This window comes from Euprymna scolopes, chromosome 33, assembly GCF_053919585.1.
Source record: "Euprymna scolopes isolate OS-2025 chromosome 33, ASM5391958v1, whole genome shotgun sequence".
Classification (NCBI taxonomy): Eukaryota; Metazoa; Mollusca; class Cephalopoda; order Sepiida; family Sepiolidae; genus Euprymna; species Euprymna scolopes.
In genome coordinates, this window is record NC_136514.1 from 71,204,897 (window position 1) to 71,223,676 (window position 18,780).

An 18,780-nucleotide genomic window follows, 5' to 3' on the forward strand; every position below is an offset into this window, starting at 1 on the left:
TTTCTTCATCTTCTCCTATATATATATAAAAGGCAAAATGTGCGTGACCATTTCGTGTATGTCTCGCAAAGGCTTTTCTTGCACACGCTCCCAGGGGGGGGGTTACTATTGCTTAGAAGTGTTTATATAGGCCATAGATAATAATATGTAAGATTTGAGAACGCGTGTAGCGTATAGATTTATTTATGTCATATAAAAAGCGAAACTAATTCAAACTTAACAGCTTTCTCGGCATCGCGCTGGGAAACATCCAGAAGCAATCAGCTTTGATCAATGTTGTATATCAGACAATTGCTATTCAATCTGGACAATTGGGAGCTGGTTTCCCCCTCCCCAACAGTCAAATTTGGGTAAACAAACCCAACTGCTGCCTCACAGCAAAAGTGAACTGCGTAACTTCTATTTGACCTTAATTAGGTCAAATGGAAACTTTTATTGCGGACACGTGTTTCTAATAGTTAAATAAATTCAAACGTGTCTCCATTGTATGTCGCGGTGGCCCAATGGTTAACGTCGCACGTTTTTTTTTTTCACACTATAATTTCCAACTTTGCCTAAAGGGTTCGGGTTCGATCCTCATACTCACCTACCAAAACTTTTATTTTTATTTTACCCCCCCCCCCCCCGGAGTTTTGATTTACTCAAAACACCCGGACATCGCCGGGTGCCCCCCCGTTAGTCTATAATATAAAGGGCAAAGATGTTTAAATGTATGTGTGCATGTTTGTATGTCTCGCAAAAACTTTTGACAGAGGCGATGGATTTTTCGTGAGATTATCATTTAAACTGGTTGTAAAAAAGTTTATGTTCAAACTTCATATTGCGGAATATTGGAATTTAAGCTTTTTAAAAATAAGTTTTTAAAATTCTGTTTTTTTGCTGTAATTCAAATAATTATATTACAGAGAAAAAAAATTATCAAGAAGAAGTGTTTTCTTTTTTTAACATAATATTGATTTTATGTACAATTTTATTTACAACTTTAAAGTAAGTGAAATAAATAATGGGATATATATATATATATATATATATATATATATATAAATAACTATTTTTTAATTATTTGATCTTTTCAGCTTAAAAAAATTTGGAAATTTTTATCGATCTACATTTATTTTTTTTAGTTTTCGTATCATGAAATATAGGCGAGGTAGAACACCTAAAAATATATATTTCCTCTAATATATTTAATGAAACCTACTTTTATTATGTAAGTTTATTTAACAATGAAAAAAATATCGAAAATTTCAAGAAAATATGCCTATTATTTGATTTTTGCTAGATTTTTAAAACATGGGTATGTTTATGGTTTCAAAAACACTACCACATGGGAACGTTGTTTTAAAGCCTCGATAATGTAAATACGATTTTAGTCTCGCATTTTCATTATTTTTGTATGCTGTAAAAAATGTTAAAAAAATATTAGTAGTTAATTTGAAGCTTCTTTTAAATGGTAAAAATGTTAGAATTATAATATTAAATTAAATTAGATACATCGTGTCACATATAGATGGGGGGGGGGAGGGTTAAAACTGTGGCGCGTGTTGGAGGTACCTACATGTCAACATTGTAGTTTCAGAAAATAGAAAATGTCACTCAGTTATTTCTCTTTTTGATCTTTTCCGTCTGTGGTCAAAATTTGAGGAGGCTCAAAAAAGTAGATCATCACTAACATTTCTGAATTGAGATAATTTAACCTGTCTTGCAGGTAAGTCAAAGAAATTAACTTAATTTAATTAGCTTAAATACTAACCCTAAGTAAATAACGATAATAAGAAAAAAAAAAAAGGAAAAATAAAAATATAGAATAGTTCACACCCGAGAACTCGTGTTAAAAAAAGGTAATGTTAAAAGATTGCGAGAAAATATTTTATACGCATTAAAATGGTTTTATGCTGTTAAATATTACTAAATGAAGAATTATTTACATTTAAAATCCAGTTAGCAATACGTATGTAAAATTGTGAAAAGCATGCTTGAAATGTGTCAGCTTAATCAAAACAAAATGGCCACAGAATTTTACCTGATGTTGTGTTTATCTAAAAACAAAAATGGCACTTGAAATGATTCCTCATTTCACATAATAATATAAATTGATATTCAACAAAAAAATAATATAAAACCATTTTTAATGCCTGTACTGAATTTTCCTAGTGTTCTTCTTTCAATCTTTAAACATTACCAGATTTGTTATTGTCACTTTTACTGAGCTAAGAAAGCGTGCTTTTTTGACATGGTTGCCAATTTAAAAAAAAGAAAAAGAAATAGGTGTAGATGAAATCTTAGCCTTTTTGACCGCCACAATGGAATTCGAACAAGCCTAAGTCCGAGGGTAGTTGTCAATCAGATTAGAGTAAGCTTTCTTTCTTCTTTAATTCGCAACCAAGTCCACCCATACGGCCATGTTAAAAAACACATTGACTTGTCTAAGTAACAACAACAAATGTATTAGGAAACATGTGAAAAGGTAATGTTGACACATAGACGTCGATGGCCGCCGATGTGTATGTAGAACGAGATTTGATGAACTACATTAAACTGAAACAAAATACATGCGGCGGTGCGGATCTGTCAAGATTAATGCAAGTTGTTTTGATATTTTTGCGTCTTGCTTCAATGTCGATTTGTTATTAATGGTTTCATTGTCGTATTTATTTCTAAACCAACGCGAACAATGCGACACAAGGGTCGGAAAGTCTGATTGAAAGTTAGAACCCCAGAGGAGGAGCAATCTGATCTCGCAAAAGATGTCTGTGTAACCCTGTCGGCGTTCCCCAGAAGAAGCGCCTCAGGCGATTAACAATAAACTCACTCCTTCTCAAAGAGAGAAGATAAAGCCTGGGAGAGTGGATACATGACCAGCATTACACTGCAACCCACAGGGAACAGGTCATTACCGTCATTACAGGAATATTCAGTTTGTTGCCAAAATAAAACTGATGGTTTTATAAATGAAACAATGAAATTTTCATTGTTCATCACGACTGCATTTTCTTGTGTGATATTTTCATTGTTTTGAAGTTAAAAACCTTAGCAAATAATCAGAAAAAATTTTTGAAGAAAAGAAAAAAGTTGCATCCTTCTTTTCAGAAAAAACAAACTTTTGTTAAGGGTTTTAACTTAAAAAACAAAAAATAAAAACATTACAAAAGCAAATGTAGTTGGGACGAATTTTTGATCTAGGCACCGCCAAAAATGGCCGCAAAATCAAGTTGTTGTTGTTTTTTAAAACTAAATTACATTTATTAAAATCCATTATTTCTGAGTAACTTTTTTTTTTCCAGAAAGATAAAACCCTGAATTTTATCATATAGAAAACAGAATAATGTAAAACTTTTTCTACTATTTTTAATTCAATTTTAAATGTTAAATTTTCCCAAAAAGTTAACAATTGTTATTTTTTGTCTTGCACAAAAAACGTACTTAAATATTTAAAAAAAAGGGTTTTTGAAATAATTTATTTATTCATTTATTGTCTAACTAAGATTTAGGATGATTTTCTAAGAGAATATGCAAAAATATTATAATATAAGTACCTGAAATTCAAATAATTCCACTTATTCATATATTTAACCAGATATTTCGCGTCGCCGATGAGTTCAGATCGACTCTGTTTACGTTTTCTTTCGATGAGACGAAAACTATGGAAGACTAAACAGGCCCCAAAAAATTATTTTTCAGTGACGAAAATTTCAATGTATTATTAAGCTGAGGCTGGCCAGTACCAGATGGGTGACCATTTGTATGAGTTTGGTTTTTAATGTGTATGTGTGTGGGGGCCAGGCTCCCCAAAATGGGGGGAGGGGGCAATTTAAAGCAGAATAAAAAAAAATTATTTCAGCGCGTTTGGTCCACCGTAGTCGAAAGGCGGCAAACGTTTTCAAACGAGATCGAAAAAAATGATGCTATTTTTAACACAAAGGGCACAATATTTATCGAATTTTTTTTTTTTGTATCGATTATTCAAAGCATGCTCTGTTTAATAATGGTCATGCATTATTCGGCTCGCTAAAAAAAAATTGTTAATTTATTTATCAAAAATTTTAAAATGGCTTTTTTCGTATAAATATAAAAAAAAAAATTTTTTTTTGTTTTGCTTAACTTAAATTAATTATTTTACTTAACATATTCACCGAATTTCACACTTCAAAACTCAAAAGCGGGATAATTAAACACAATCGAAGTTCTGATATTCAGACGTCAAAATAAGGTATGCAAACAATTTTTTTTTTTTTTTTTTTTAAATCTATAATTCTGTCCCTTACAACAACACAATATGTTTTGTTCAGTTTCAGATGATTATTTTAAGCATATTTGTTCCCACTTCAAAACAAGGGGGGGGGGGTTTGTAAGCAAAAAAAAATATATATATAAATATCGTTTATGAAAAATAAGTACACTGTTATAAAGTTCATTCTTCTCCTAATAATCGCTGAAAATTTCGTATTGATCGGATAATTACCTGATTTTTGGTAGATTTTTAAAAAGACGGTCCGTCAAAAAGTACTGACCTGCCCCCCCAGTTTTGGCGGTGCCTATTTAAAATCCTACCTAAAAATAGCACGTCCCGTATTCTGCATAAGTACATTTTTTTCTTGTTACAATATGCACAACGCCAACCTTTTCAAAATTTTATTACAAACATTTAATGTTTATTTATATTTTGTTGGTTTAACAGAAAAAATAAACACCCATAAAATTTACAGCAATCATCATTACTATTCTTATTTGATTAGTAAACATAAACAAAAGGAGTATTTTACCCAGATTCGGTAATTAAGGAATTTTAGACCAATTTCTCAACAGTATTTCTTTAAAAACAAATTATGTTGCTAATAGTAATAATTACCAAGTCTTTTTTTTTTTGCCTGTAATTTGCCTTTCGTCATATTAAAATGAAAACTTTTCCGTTGCCTTTCAAAATTTTATTATACCAAACATTTAATGTTTATTCTTTTTCTGTTGGGTTTGTATGTGTGTTTTTATAGGAAATATAATTATCCAGAAACTGTATTTTGTTTTCTAATTGGGTCCTGCAATTCGAAGCACCGATATCCTATGTACAGTATGAATGTATGTATATTATGCACACACACACACACACACACATACATACATATGGGTGGAAAAAGAGTGTCATTGTTTATTATTAATATCGATTTGCAAATGTTGTGGTATTGTTTCTATTCGATGTTTCGTCACTTTCATTGCCATACCTTCGGGTAAATTTCTTTGGATATATTCCAGTATAGTTTCAGCCGTCGATCCCGTCAGATTCAGAAATTCAATAACCCTGTAATGTGTTCGGTTTTCATACTGGACTCGATGTTTTTTGAAAATATGCACGGATTTTAAGAGCGTATATCGAGTAATGACCTTCGGCGGGGTGAAAATCTGTCCGATTTTAACATCCAACCCGTCAGCTGCCATAGAAACAAATGTCTCGTAGCTTTTGATGATAGCCGGGTCATGACCTTTCACCTCGACAATTACCTTTGAATATAAACAATCTGATTCTTCTTCATTTTTCGTCGTTGCGTTTTCTTTTTCATCAATTATTTCACTTTTTTTATCCAACGACCTTGTCGAAAGCACATGGTCAGAATTACTACTAAACGGCCTTTGAGAACATTTCGTAACTTTCAATTTGTGTGGATACCGAATTACAGCTAAGCTGACGATGCGATCAGACATCATGTTTCGACTACATGCAAAAATATTACGAGCCTGGGAACAATAATTATGTCCATTATTGAAAGATCTGTTTAAAATATACAAATTCGAACAAATTCGAGTAGCAAGTAAACGTAAGGGGATCGCCATGTTGGTGTATGACGTCACTTCCGTTTACGATGCAAAAATGTTGCAGGTGATTCCGAAGTTTTTCGAAAATTGCCGAATTCGCTCAATGATTTGTTCGGTAATTTTCGTAACAGATACGAAAATAATCGAAGTTTGAGAATTTGAGGAGAGAAAAAAAAAAAATGGCTGTAATTCCTTAGCTAAAGCGTCTCTCTTGTTTTTTTATGAAAAATCTAAAATCCTAAAGTGCATTTTTACGAAGAGATTTTTTTTTTACGGTAAGTAGACTTAAAAAAAGTGCCTTATTCATATCCACTAATTTAAGATAACAAAAAAAAACTCTTCATGTTCGTATTTTTATATATACCAAAAAAAAAATCTCCAAGTAAAGTATATATCCTATGTCGAAAAAAAGCAGCAGACTATTTTTAATTTCTCTCTCATTTTTATTTAAAAAAATGTGTAACAAATGGATTGACTTTTTTAAATATTTACTTTTAGAAAATCTGTTTTTAAATAGAAAGTTGAGATTTTTATATTAAATTTATAATTTTTAATAGATTTTTATTGACACGACGACTTCGTAGAAAGAAGAGCTGATGTGGTCATAAAATGGGGGATCGATTTATAAGATGATAACAATAGAAAACTGATCCCTCTTATCAAATAACATTTCTACCCTTTTTTTTTTTTTTTTTTAAATCCGTTTTACTTATTTCATGTTTTTGATTCTAGTCGGCGCGGATCGAATAAAAAATGGCCTTTTCTGTGAGTTGTTTTCATCAATTTGCATTAATTAATGACTGATCTTTTCGTGCAAAATGCCAACATTTTTCTCTTTTTTTTTTTTCCACCAACAACTTTTCCTTTTTTGTCGCCTAAAAAATACTTGAGATTGGAAACTAATCTTCTTATATTTTATTTAATTCACTGAGTAAGTTAAGTTTTAATAACATACGATAAGTTTATATAGTAGTAATTTAAAAATATACTTACGGCGAGTTACGCATAAACGTTTGTTTCGTTGGAGGCAATTCTTCAAGCGCAATGCCCGAGGATTAATTTCGATGTAAATACTAATATATAACATTATTTATGTAGTAATAACTATGATTGCTTCTAAAATAATATACAGTAAAGACTAAAATTTCTTAGAATTTTCACCTAGAAAAACCTGCAACTATAAAATGTCTTTTTAGTCGACTTCATTTATTTTTAACCAAAATTAAAACCTTATATTTCTTTTATGCTGTTTAAGTTTTCTATTAATTACGTTGAATTATGGATAAGCACCGAAGTTTTTAAATAACTAGTAAAAAAGAAAGGTATTTTTACGATCTGCCCCAGCGTAGTATAAACATCTCCAACCTCCCCATGTTAAAAACGGATTATTACTGGATTACTATTGATTGGACACTAATTAACCAGATTATTAAAAAAAAAAAAAATTATTTCGACATTTGAAAGGGGTGCTCACTTTTTAGTTACAATGTTCTGGTAAATCAGTCACCCATTTTGTAACCAATAAAAACGTAATTTTAAAAATCCACTGGATTGGCAATCCAGTGAAAAAAACAAAACAAAAAAAACTATCAGAAATTACGCTGGGGGTGAGTGGGGGGTAACTCCACCAAAACGGCTTTCGGAATTAACATCCCCAACCTCGAAAGCCGTTCTTACCATGGGGAGGTTAGGGGTGTTTATACTACGCTCGGGCAGGTCATAAAAAAAATACCAAAAGAAATTTACATCAAAACCAAACTAAACAATTACAATGTGTGCTTTCTTGCAACGACTTGCACATTAAATTAATATATATTTTTAAAATTTGTTACTTATACAGATTATGGATCGTACTGAAATAATAGAAATCCATTCTTAACATGGAGAGGATGTTTTGTTTTGCAAATATTCAAATATTCTAACAATATAATAAGCCATATCGTATAAATTGAATTTAATTTGAAAATACCATCTAAAAAATAGCATCCTACGTAAACTGCACAAATCCCAAAAATGTTACTTTTAATTGATTATTTCGTACTCATGCACTTATTGATCCGTTCTGAAATTATGTTATTATTTAAAAAGCCATTCTTAATATTAAGGGTGTTTTGTACCTCTGTACTTTGACCTTACAATTGAATAAAAAAAACATATAAAACTTTAATTAAACGCGGAAATACGATTTAAAAAAATAGCGCGGACCACTCTCTGCATTTAGCACCGATTATTTCATACTTATGCCAAACGGACCGTGCTATTTTTTTTGTACTTATGCATTTTTGTTACAGTGCTGAAATAATGTTATTTAGAAAGCCATTTTGGTTACTAATGCAGAGAGTGATCCACTAGTATCCACGCTATTTTTTTTAAATCGTATTTCCACGTTTAATTAAAGTTTTATGTTTTTTTTTTTATTCAATTGTACATTTTTTATTCAATTGTACAGAATAGATACAAAACACTCTCCCCCTGTTAAGAATGGCTTTTTAAATAACGTTATTATTTCAGCAGCACGGATCACTCTCTGCATGAGTACCACCGCCATTTTTAACATTGAGAAGGTGTTTTTTTTTTTTAATTCTGTACTTTCTACCTAATAACTTATTTAAAAAGATATCGTAAAACCTTATTTAACTTGGTGCTAATGCACTTACGGATCCGTGCTGTTAGGTGAAAGTACAGAATATTTACAAAATGCCATCCCCTCTACATGTTAAGACTGGGTTTCTAAATAATAACACTATTTAAGCAAGGTCCGCCGACAGAAGTACTCGTTTCAATAAATAATATTTATTGAAACAGAAAAGCTGTTTGTGCACAAGCAGCGCATAAAAAATAAATGCCAATTTATTGAGATTCCCGAGTCGTGACATACGTGACGATGGAGTGCCAATAGAGGGCGCAAGCGGATAAATAGTTTTATTTGTATTTCATTCTTTTTTTTTGGGGGGGGGGGGGGTACTGCTGGCACCTGGACTTTGTGGTAGGGCTCCAATGTATTTTTTTGTGTGGGTACTCCTGCACTTATTGATCCGTGCTGAAATGTTATTTAAAAAGCCATTCTTAACATGTGGAGGGGAGGGTGTTTTGTACCTATTCTGTACTTTAACTTTACAATTGAATAAAAAAGCATAATAAAACTTCAATTAAACGTAGAAATAGGGTTTTAAAAAATTGCGCGGATCAGTAAGTGCATTAGCACCGTTGTGTGTAAGGGTAGAAAGATTATAACTGAGAGAAAAAAGGTCAATAAATCAGGCATATTTACGACGTATTCCATTTCTTCTAATATTTTGTAAATAGACTAATTTTAATTTATTCATCTTCATTTTCCTACAAAATATAAACGTTTGAATGCATTTTGCAGTATAGACTATTAAGGTTAAAGTACAGAATAGGTACAAAACACCCTCCCCATGTTAAGAATGGCTTTTTAAATAATAACGTTATTATTTCAGCACGGATCACTCTCTACATGAGTACTATTTTTGGGGGGTTTGTATTACTGTACACATAGATTCGAAAAAGTTGTCAAAAAACAAATATATAACAAATAAATGTTATCAAAGGCAAGATAAGTTACTTTTCTACCAAACTGGATATATTTTTCGTGTTTTTATTCAATTTAACATGTTTATTCAGCTCGAAAACCATACAGTGTTTACCGATGTATTGGAAAATTCAAAATGGTGTCTTATTCTCTCTTTAACACGGTAAGTGTGGGAAAAGATGTTATAAATAAAAAACCGGATAAAATACTGTTAAAAACTCGCTGAATATATGTTACCGTGACATAGGTTGACATATATTCGGCGGGTTTTTAATAGTATTTTGTATAGTTTTTTTATTTATAACACCTTTTTCCATACTTACGGTGTTAAAGAGGGTGTGAGACTGAGACGCCATCTTGAATTTTCGAATACATCGGTAAACACTGTATGGTGTTCGAGCTGAATAAGCATGTTAGATTGAATAAAAACACAAAAAATATATCCAGTTTGGTAGAAAAGTAACTTATCTTGACTTTGATAATATTTATTTGTTATATATTTGTTTTTTGACAACTTTTTCGAATCTATGTGTACAGTAATACAAACCCATATATTCAATAGCGAATTAGCTCTGTAATAAGAAATCTGCATGACTGTATATACTTAAGCGTATTTTACGATCCTACAAGGACCCTCCCTCCTCTAGTAAACCATAAATTGTTTGCTTTGCAAAAATATTGATACTTGTGCATCATCACCGCACTAAAATAATAACGTTATTTAGAAAGCCACTCTTAACATGGGGAGGGTATTTTGTGACTATTTTGTACTTTCACTTAACAATTTAATGAAAAAATTGTAAAAATTGTATCGTAAAAATTGAATTTAACTTGAAAATACTCTTTAAAAATAGCACTGTAACATAGATGCACAGCAGCCACAGCACTAAATGTTTACCTTCACCACTGAGCGTTTTCGGATAGCCACGTACGTATGTCAAGATTCGGGAATCTCCGTAAGTTCTGAGAAAAATAGATTCTTGTGCTATTTTAGCAATTTAATTTGGTTAAAAAAAAAAAATAAAAATAATAATAATTCCGGGGAATCTGCTGGTAAGTACAGCTGGAAAAAGTGCTTGTTTATTAAACGGATATTGATTTTGAGGGAGGGCACATCTGGTGACGAGTTTGGGATAAAAAGAAGAGTGGGTTGGGTAACTAACTAACACTAGCAGGGAATCCTATATCGTTTTGGCCCAACCAATGGCATATATAAATTTTTTTATTTTTTGTATGTACTCCTTAATTGGTTTTCGTAAATTTAGTCTTTAACTCTTTTTTCCCCTCAAGCCACGTAACGAGGACACATGTACTCTGTTGTTCCAAGGCTGAACCCAATATTAAAATTTTTATTTTTTTTATTTAATATCTATAAATTTCAAGTTATAAAATGTAAAACTGCAAACGCAGACTATTCCAGACGATAATGCTGTGGCTTGTGCTCTCATTTGATAAAAAAAAAATCTTTCCAAATACCCCGATTAATGTAGTTTGAGAATATTAAATATGGTTATGTAGGTCTGTCTCCAACATCTTAGGAGTTCGTAAAGCTTTTCTGCCCCCTTTTAAAATTTTTTTTTCTTTTTTTTTTTCAATTTTTTCGGCGGAGTACAGTTGAATCCTAGGATACGTTTTTTTCGGCCCCTGGTTATGGCATTTCCCCGCCTTACGGTGTTATTCAAACTGTGATTTGTGTATTATATACTGTACTGCATTTTGTTACTAATTTTAATACCGTATCCCAGGGTTTAACTGTATTATGGGATGGACACTAGTCTAAAAAAAAAAAAAAATTCAATATTTAAATATTTGTAGGAGGTGCTCAGTTTTTAATATAACTTTCTAGTAAATTGATACTTATTTTAGAACCACTCGATGTTTTGAGGCCAAATTTCGCGAATTTAGCTTTTTTTTATTTTTATTTTAAATAATCTAAAAATAAACAAAGCAAAACAAAAAAAAAGGCTACACTGCTTTAAAAAGGCTAAATTCGCGGAATTTGGCCTAAAGAGTTATTGTTCTAAAATGGATGATCGATTTAGAACGTTGCATAAGAAACTGGGCACTCCCTACAAATATTTGGTAATTATGCATAAAACCAGATCCTAAGTTTCAAACACGCCGGCAGGGGGCGTCCGCGTCTCTCAATTGAGGTATGGAAGCACAAAATGGATACAATTTTCAAATATATATATATATATATATATATATATATATATATATATATATATATATATATATATATATATATATATATATATATATTTTTTTTTTTTTTTCTTTTTAGCACCTTATAATAAGAATATATAAAAATAAGGTACTCTTGCATAATTTGACCCGAATTCTCGTGAATTCCCGTCAAGCATGGATCGGGCGAGACCAGCAGCAGCAGTTATCGGTGTCAGTCGAGCACGAGCGTTGTTCAAATGTTGAAACGCTAACTCGACTTTTTATTTTATTTATTTAATTTTTTTTCTGTTATGTTTTTAGTAATTTTTAAGGTGGCGGGGGTGACTTTTTATTTTTCTGATTAGTTATTTATTTATTTTTTTTTTAATTGAATTTTTGGGAGTTTGATTAGCCAATGAAAAAGCGCTATCTAAATGGAAGCAGACGACATTCGAATTGGAAGAAAGCGACTAAACCAACAAAAAAAGAAAAGATGACAAACAAATATATTTTCAAGCTCGTCAAACAGAAAAATGACAGGCAAGAAAATAAATCTATACATGTTAGAAAAAGAAATGAAAACATCGATGCAGACAATCTCATATTGTCAGGAGAAGAAATTGCTGTCCCCCCCAAAATGAGGTGCAACAAGTGTAAACACAAATGTTTACTTAAAAATAGATCGTGTGTAAAGGATGGTTTCTCCTGGAGATGTACAAATGGATAGTGCCACCAAAAGAACTTGACAGAACAACAAGTCTTGAAAATAAAAAAAACAAGGAAAAAAATATGGTTACAAAAAAGAAAACAAAACAAAAAAAAATTTGTACTTATACATAACAATTATACGGTTAAAAAATCTTTTCTTGGAGAAAAAACAAACAAACTTTCTGTTGATAAATATTTGCAAAAAAGAAAAAAAAATAAATAAATAAATACTAAAATGAAATCAACATATTTTCATTTTTCAAGGTAGGTTTTTATGTTATTTTTGATTTATTTGCATTTTAATTTTTTCCGTTTTTTTTTTTTTTTTTTTCATTAGTCTGCGTCTGTTACGACGCTCGCCTGACACCGATAATTGCTGGTCTCGCCCGATCCATGCTTCACAAGAATTCGAGTCAAATTATGCAAGACTTTTTTGTATTAATTAAAGAAAAATAAGGAACACGATTTATACTAAAATTAAAATAAAAAAATAAAAACAAGGAAAAATTGTTGGTGTTTCAAAAGAAGAGGATTACGATTCGATTCATACTGAAACTTGACAATAATTAAATAAGCAAATTAAAAACGAACAATAAATAATTTTCAAAAATTAAAATAACTTTTAATGAATACGAACGATAAATATTTTTTTTTGGATCTATCCTTTTTAATACAATTTTTAAGTAAACAAACAAATTTTAGTTTTTTTTTTTTTATATCCATGAAACTTACATCGTGTTCCTTATTTTCTCTTTAATCCATAAAAAAGTTTACATATTTTTATATGTTTTTTATTATAAGGTAGTGAATAAAACACAAAATATATTTGAAAATTGTATCCATTTTGTGCTTCCATACCTCAATTGACAGATGCGGATACCACTCTGCCGACATGTTTGAAAGTTAGGGCTCGGTTTTATGCACAATTACCAAATATTTAAATATTGAATTTTTTTCATTTCATAATCTGGTAGACTATAGTGTCCATTCGATAATAATCGGCTTATAAAAAAATGAAGTAAAGATAGAAATTAAAAAAATAGAGAAGGGGGGTAGATTATTCAAGTGTAGTATATATATATATATTTATTTGGTACTCCTGCAGTATTTTACCCACCGATTTCACGATCTTAGCCGAGCGTTGACGAACGCTTTCGGCGTTAACGCCGACGAAAGCCGAGAATTCGGAGCTACGGTGCAAGAACGCTAAAAGTATGTGAATAGCCACAACATTACAAGGAAAAGATATTACACACACACACAACAAAATGGATAAAATTAATACAAAAAATTTGGATAAAATAAATCACAAACACTTACCGTAAGTTTTTTTAAAGTAAAATAAATTTATTTTGTTGAATATTTTTTTTTTTTTTTTGGTTCATTTTGTTTTCCGATAGCTTTTTTTTGGGGGGGGGTAAGCAACAGTAATAAACACTTCAATGTTTTTTTGTTTGTTTGTTTTTAACAAAACGTTATTAAACAGTAACAACAATGTTTTTTTTTGTTTTTTTCAGTAATGTTTGTAGGGGGGGGGGGACAACAATTACTGTTTATCTTTAGTTCCGACTGGAAGATTTTCTACCGACTGTAGAGGCAAAGTAGGGAGCAAAGGGTTTTCAGAGGATGTGGAAAGAAGCTCCTTCCCAAACCGGGTAGCCTTCCGCGATTTGATTTATTGTGGAGACAAAAGGGTTGTGTCCAAATTTTTGTCTCCACATAAATTCGTATAAATATGTTTCCAACAGCTCCCGGTTTTTTTGTTTTTTTTTTATGGTTAAATTAAATAGCTGAAATGAAAGGCTGTGTATTTTTACTTTGAACAATAAAATAACTGAAATGAAACGCTATGTGTGTAATTTCAATGAAAATTATTCGTCTGCTGCGCGTTCGTTTGAAGTGCCCTGATTGGCTGATAGAGTATCGTACCGCTCGCCATGTTCCGGCGTTTTCCGACGGATGTCGATCAACGCTCGGCTAAGATCGTGAAATCGGTGGGTAAAATACTGCAGGAGTACCATTTATTTATATATATATAGATATATATATATATATATATACACACACTCTCAATCTTTCTCTCCTCAATCAGTGAAGGAGAAATCGTTCTAGACTGATGCAATTATAAATTTTTTTCAAGATAAAATTAACGTTAATGGGGTTTTCCCACACTAAAAATTAATCTTGTATCTAAGTTTACCTCGATTTAAATGTTTGATGACTATTTTTTTTTGTAGTGCTTATTTAAATTGGCACTTATAACGATAAACAAAAAATGAAGAATTTTTTTGTTATATTATGCCTACTAGTCACAGAATGAAAGTTGTATATTCCCAAAATTACAAAAATTTATCGAAAAGTAGATTTGCTGTTTTTTACCGGTAAATGACAGACGATGACATATTTCTCTTCAGAAGATAGTAAGAGGAGATAATCAGTTATTTTGACAGTTTCCACGTGCATTAGAGTTGTCTGCCCTTGTCCATCGATTTTTCACCCTCATCGAAAGAGGAAAATTTGATTTTTCTGACCCCCCCCCCAAAAAAAAAACCTACTTGATTAAATATTGTGATTTGTAAAATACTTCATCTTCATTCCGTAACTGGTACGTACACCATACAGATATTTTTGTATTTTCTATTTTAATTTTAAATACCGTAATAAGTGCCAATCTGAATAAGCACCCGTTTCTCTTCTTGCTATTTTTAAAAAAATTATTCTCCATGTAAATTAATTAGAATTTTTAAGACAATCTAGTGCTTCACCATCATGATTACACTTAAATGTCGATGTCATAAAAATGTAACAAGAAATATTTATGAAATACTTGTGAAAGGGAAAATAAATACCGTTCATCAGAATTGCGGAAGCAATTTTTGTTTGTATCAAATAAATTCTACTTTAAGTTGTTTGGAATATCGTCAACTTTGTAACAGAATCGAACCATTTTTGGTTAGTCTCGTCGTAACTTGATCCGATCTGATATTAATCCCCAGCAAAAGTTACTGCTGATTAATGTTTACTAGTATTAAAAATATTTTATTCTGAAAAGCAGCGACGTTCATTTGCATATTTTAAGACTGGTAAACATTAATCAGAAGTGACTTTTTCCAGGGTGTGTGTATATATATATATATATATATATATATATATATATGAATGATAGATACCTCCAACGCACACCAGTCTTACCCCCATATGTAACACAATGTAATTTAATTTAATATTATGATCCTAACTTTTTTTACCTTTTAAAAGAAGCTTCAAATAAACTGCTAATATTAAAAAAAATTTTTTTACAGCATATGAAAGCAATGAAAATGCAAGACTAAAATCGTGTTTACATTATCGACACTTTAAAACAACGTTCGGATGTAGTGATGTTTTTGAAGCCATAAACATACCCATGATTTAAAAATCTAGCAAAAATAAATGTCATATTTTCCTGAAATTTTCTATATTTATTCATTATTAAATAAACTGAAATAATAAAAGTAGGTTTCGTTAAATATATTAGAGGAAATATGTTTTAGGTGTTGTACCCCTCCTCTATATTTTCATGTTATGAAAATTAAACAAAATAAATGTAGGTTGATAAAAATTTCAAGATTTTTTTAAAGCTGAAAAGATCAAATAATTAAAAAAATAGTTCTTTTTATATATATACTAGCAGTTCAGCCCGGTTTTGCTCAGCCCTATGTATTGTTCATAACTTTATGTGCATATGTATGTATATATATATATATATTAAAAAATTTGACTTGTGTCCAGATAACTTATACCTAAAATTTCAAGTGTTTAGACCCAATATTGGCAAAGGAGTTTGATAGAGTCTGCAAAGGTCAACTCTTTCAACTTTTCGGCCAAAAATCAATTACAAAGCTTGCCTTATGTTTCAATACACTTTTTATAAAATTTCAAATGTTTAGAGCAAAAATTGGTTGAGTAATATCGTAGAAATCGCAGAGGTCAAATGTTTTTTAACTTTGAGCCGAATTTTGACCCCTTAATATTTATTGTTTTGGAATCAAATCAAATTAAAAACTTTGATCAATGTCCAACTAACTTACATCTAAAATTTCAAGTGTTTAGACCATAAATTGGTGGAGGAGTTTGGTAGAGTTTTCAAAGGTCAAATTGTTGGACATTGACCCCTTGACAACCAAATTTCTGGGTAAAAACCGATTAAAAAGATTTCCCAAATCTCAATGCCCCGTATGTCAAATCTCGAGTCTGTAGTTGACTGAGTAAGTTTGGTAGGGAAATGTGTACACACACACACACACACACAATTTCACTTTTATAAATATATAGAGAAATCCCGTCATTTATTTCACTTACCTCAAAGTTGTAAATGAAATTAAACATAAAATCAATATTATGTTAAAAAAAAAAACACTCCAAAAAATTCCAGTATTCTGTGATATGAAGTTTAAACAAAGATTTTTTTATAGCAGGTTTCCAATATTAAAAAAACATATTCATATAATAGAATATAATTACAAGAAACCCTCTCTACCACCTATAGCAATGGCCAACGACTCTTTATCTGAGAGTACATCTTTCAAACTCCTTGGCCTAACGTTTACAGGAAACATGAGTTGGAACAATTACATTGAAGGCATTGCCAGGGCCGCTGCAAGAAAGGTGGGCTCTCTCTATCGTGCTAGACAACTACTAACACCCTAAAGTATCCTGTACCTCTATAAGGCCACCATTCGCCCATGTATGGAGTATTGCTGTCACATTTGGGCTGGTGCATCTGCTACTAGTCTCTCGCTCCTTGACAAGGTTCAAAAGAGAGTCGCAAACCTGATAGGCCCTGAACTGGCATCTAAGCTTCCGCCTCAGTCCCATTGACGAAATGTTGCATCCCTCTGCCTTTTCTACAAGTATTTTAGTGGTGAATGCTCTGACGAACTGCAATCACTTGTGCCCCCACGACGTGAGCACCCTCGACAAACCCGACAGGCTGCTAAATCCCACCCCCACACTGTAGAGATCTCTAGATGTAAAAGATCTTTTTACTCCAATAGTTTCTTTCCCAGAACCGCTAGACTCTGGAATTCCATTCCAGGTCCCTGCTTCCCCAACAGTACTGACGTGCAGAAGTTCAAGTGTAACGTGAACCGACATCTTGCTGCCCAAATTCCTACATAGTACCCCAGTAGTTATTGCCCCTGATAGTAGCCACCTACACCAAAGTGGCAATTTGCCTTGTTTGGAGTGAAAATGTAATAAAAAAAAAAAAAATTAAAAAAATATATATATATATATATATATATATATATATATATATATATATATAACTTTTGATATAATAAAAATCGTAAATCCAAAATCATCCTAAAAAATTTTTGATTTGATTATTCAAATTGATAGAGGGTGAACTTTATTTTTTGCCCCTGTTTTCGAAAAAGTATGAAGGCCTTTAAGCAGCATTATCTTTATATACATAAGCGTCAACAGATGTTAAATTAATTTTATTTTATTAACTCTTGTCTGTGTAGATCGTTTAAAATATGTATTCGATTTACAATGCAAATATAAAATCGGAGAACAAAAAAAAAACCCAAAAAACAAAACAAAACGTTACTTCCATTAACCATTATAGCCCCATAGCCCATCTATAGAAATTGATATAGAAAATAAATATGAAATGATGACGTTGCTGTCAGCGTGTAAAACGCTGCCGTTTTACACAAGGCTGTGGAGGTGCCCACACACACATATCTGGGGAAAAGTGTAAACAAAAACGAATGAAACTGGATTTGTTTTTATCTTTTTTTTGGTAAATATAGTATTTATTTCCCCTCTAAATTTTTATATTTAGAGGGAAAATACATATATATATAAATAACTATTTAGTAAGTATCTCCATGACGTATAAAACATCAGTATTGTACACATTAACAGCAACGTCATCATTCTGGGTGTTGGTGTCAATTTCTATGGATGGGCATTTGCATATAATGGTTAATGGCAGTAACTTTTTTGCTATGGATAGAAAAATAATATAAGACTCACCTTTTGTAAAACAAATAGATTTTTATTAACGAACTACACAGACGAGAGATAATAGAATTAATTTTAATGACTTCTGTTGACACTTATATATCTAAAGATAATGTTGCATATAGGCCTCCATACTTTTTTGAAAAAAGGTGCAAAAAAAATACAGATCACCCTCTATCAATTTAAATAATAAAATCAAAACAAATTTTTGGAGGGATTTGCAATTTTTATTATCTCAAGAGTCATATAGTAAAATATATGAATATATTTTTTTATTCGAAACCTGTTAAAAAAAAAAATCTTTGTTTAAACTTCATATCGTGTAATATTTGAATTATTAAACTCAAATATTACGCAATATTATTTTAAAGCTTTATAAAAATATTCATTTTTTAGAATTCTATTTTTTTGTTATAATTCAAATAATTATATTACCAAGGAAAAAAATTATCAAGAAAATATCGAAAATCTCAGTAAGATATGACTATTATTTGATTTTTGCTAGATTTTTAAAACCTGTGTATAAGGTA

The 18,780-nt window shown here is 31.0% G+C and overlaps 1 protein-coding gene across 16 annotated transcripts in view; it reads left to right on the forward strand.

Moving 5' to 3' along the window:
• Nucleotides 1-5,245: 5,245 nt before the first annotated feature.
• Nucleotides 5,246-18,780, forward strand: part of LOC145258289 (uncharacterized) — a 175,922-nt gene continuing 162,387 nt past the window's right edge. For 3 of the 16 annotated variants that reach the window (XM_080116321.1, XM_080116324.1, XM_080116307.1), the window contains exons 1-2: nucleotides 5,958-6,080; nucleotides 6,538-6,570. Coding sequence is in view for 2 of the 16 variants with exons in the window: in XM_080116300.1 (XP_079972426.1) it covers nucleotides 12,471-12,499 (29 nt within the window). In the remaining 14 variants the exon portion in view is untranslated. Of the gene's footprint in view, nucleotides 6,081-6,537; nucleotides 6,571-12,213; nucleotides 12,500-18,780 lie in introns of those variants that run through there. The other 13 variants (XM_080116313.1, XM_080116320.1, XM_080116312.1 and 10 more) reach the window with 13 other exon arrangements.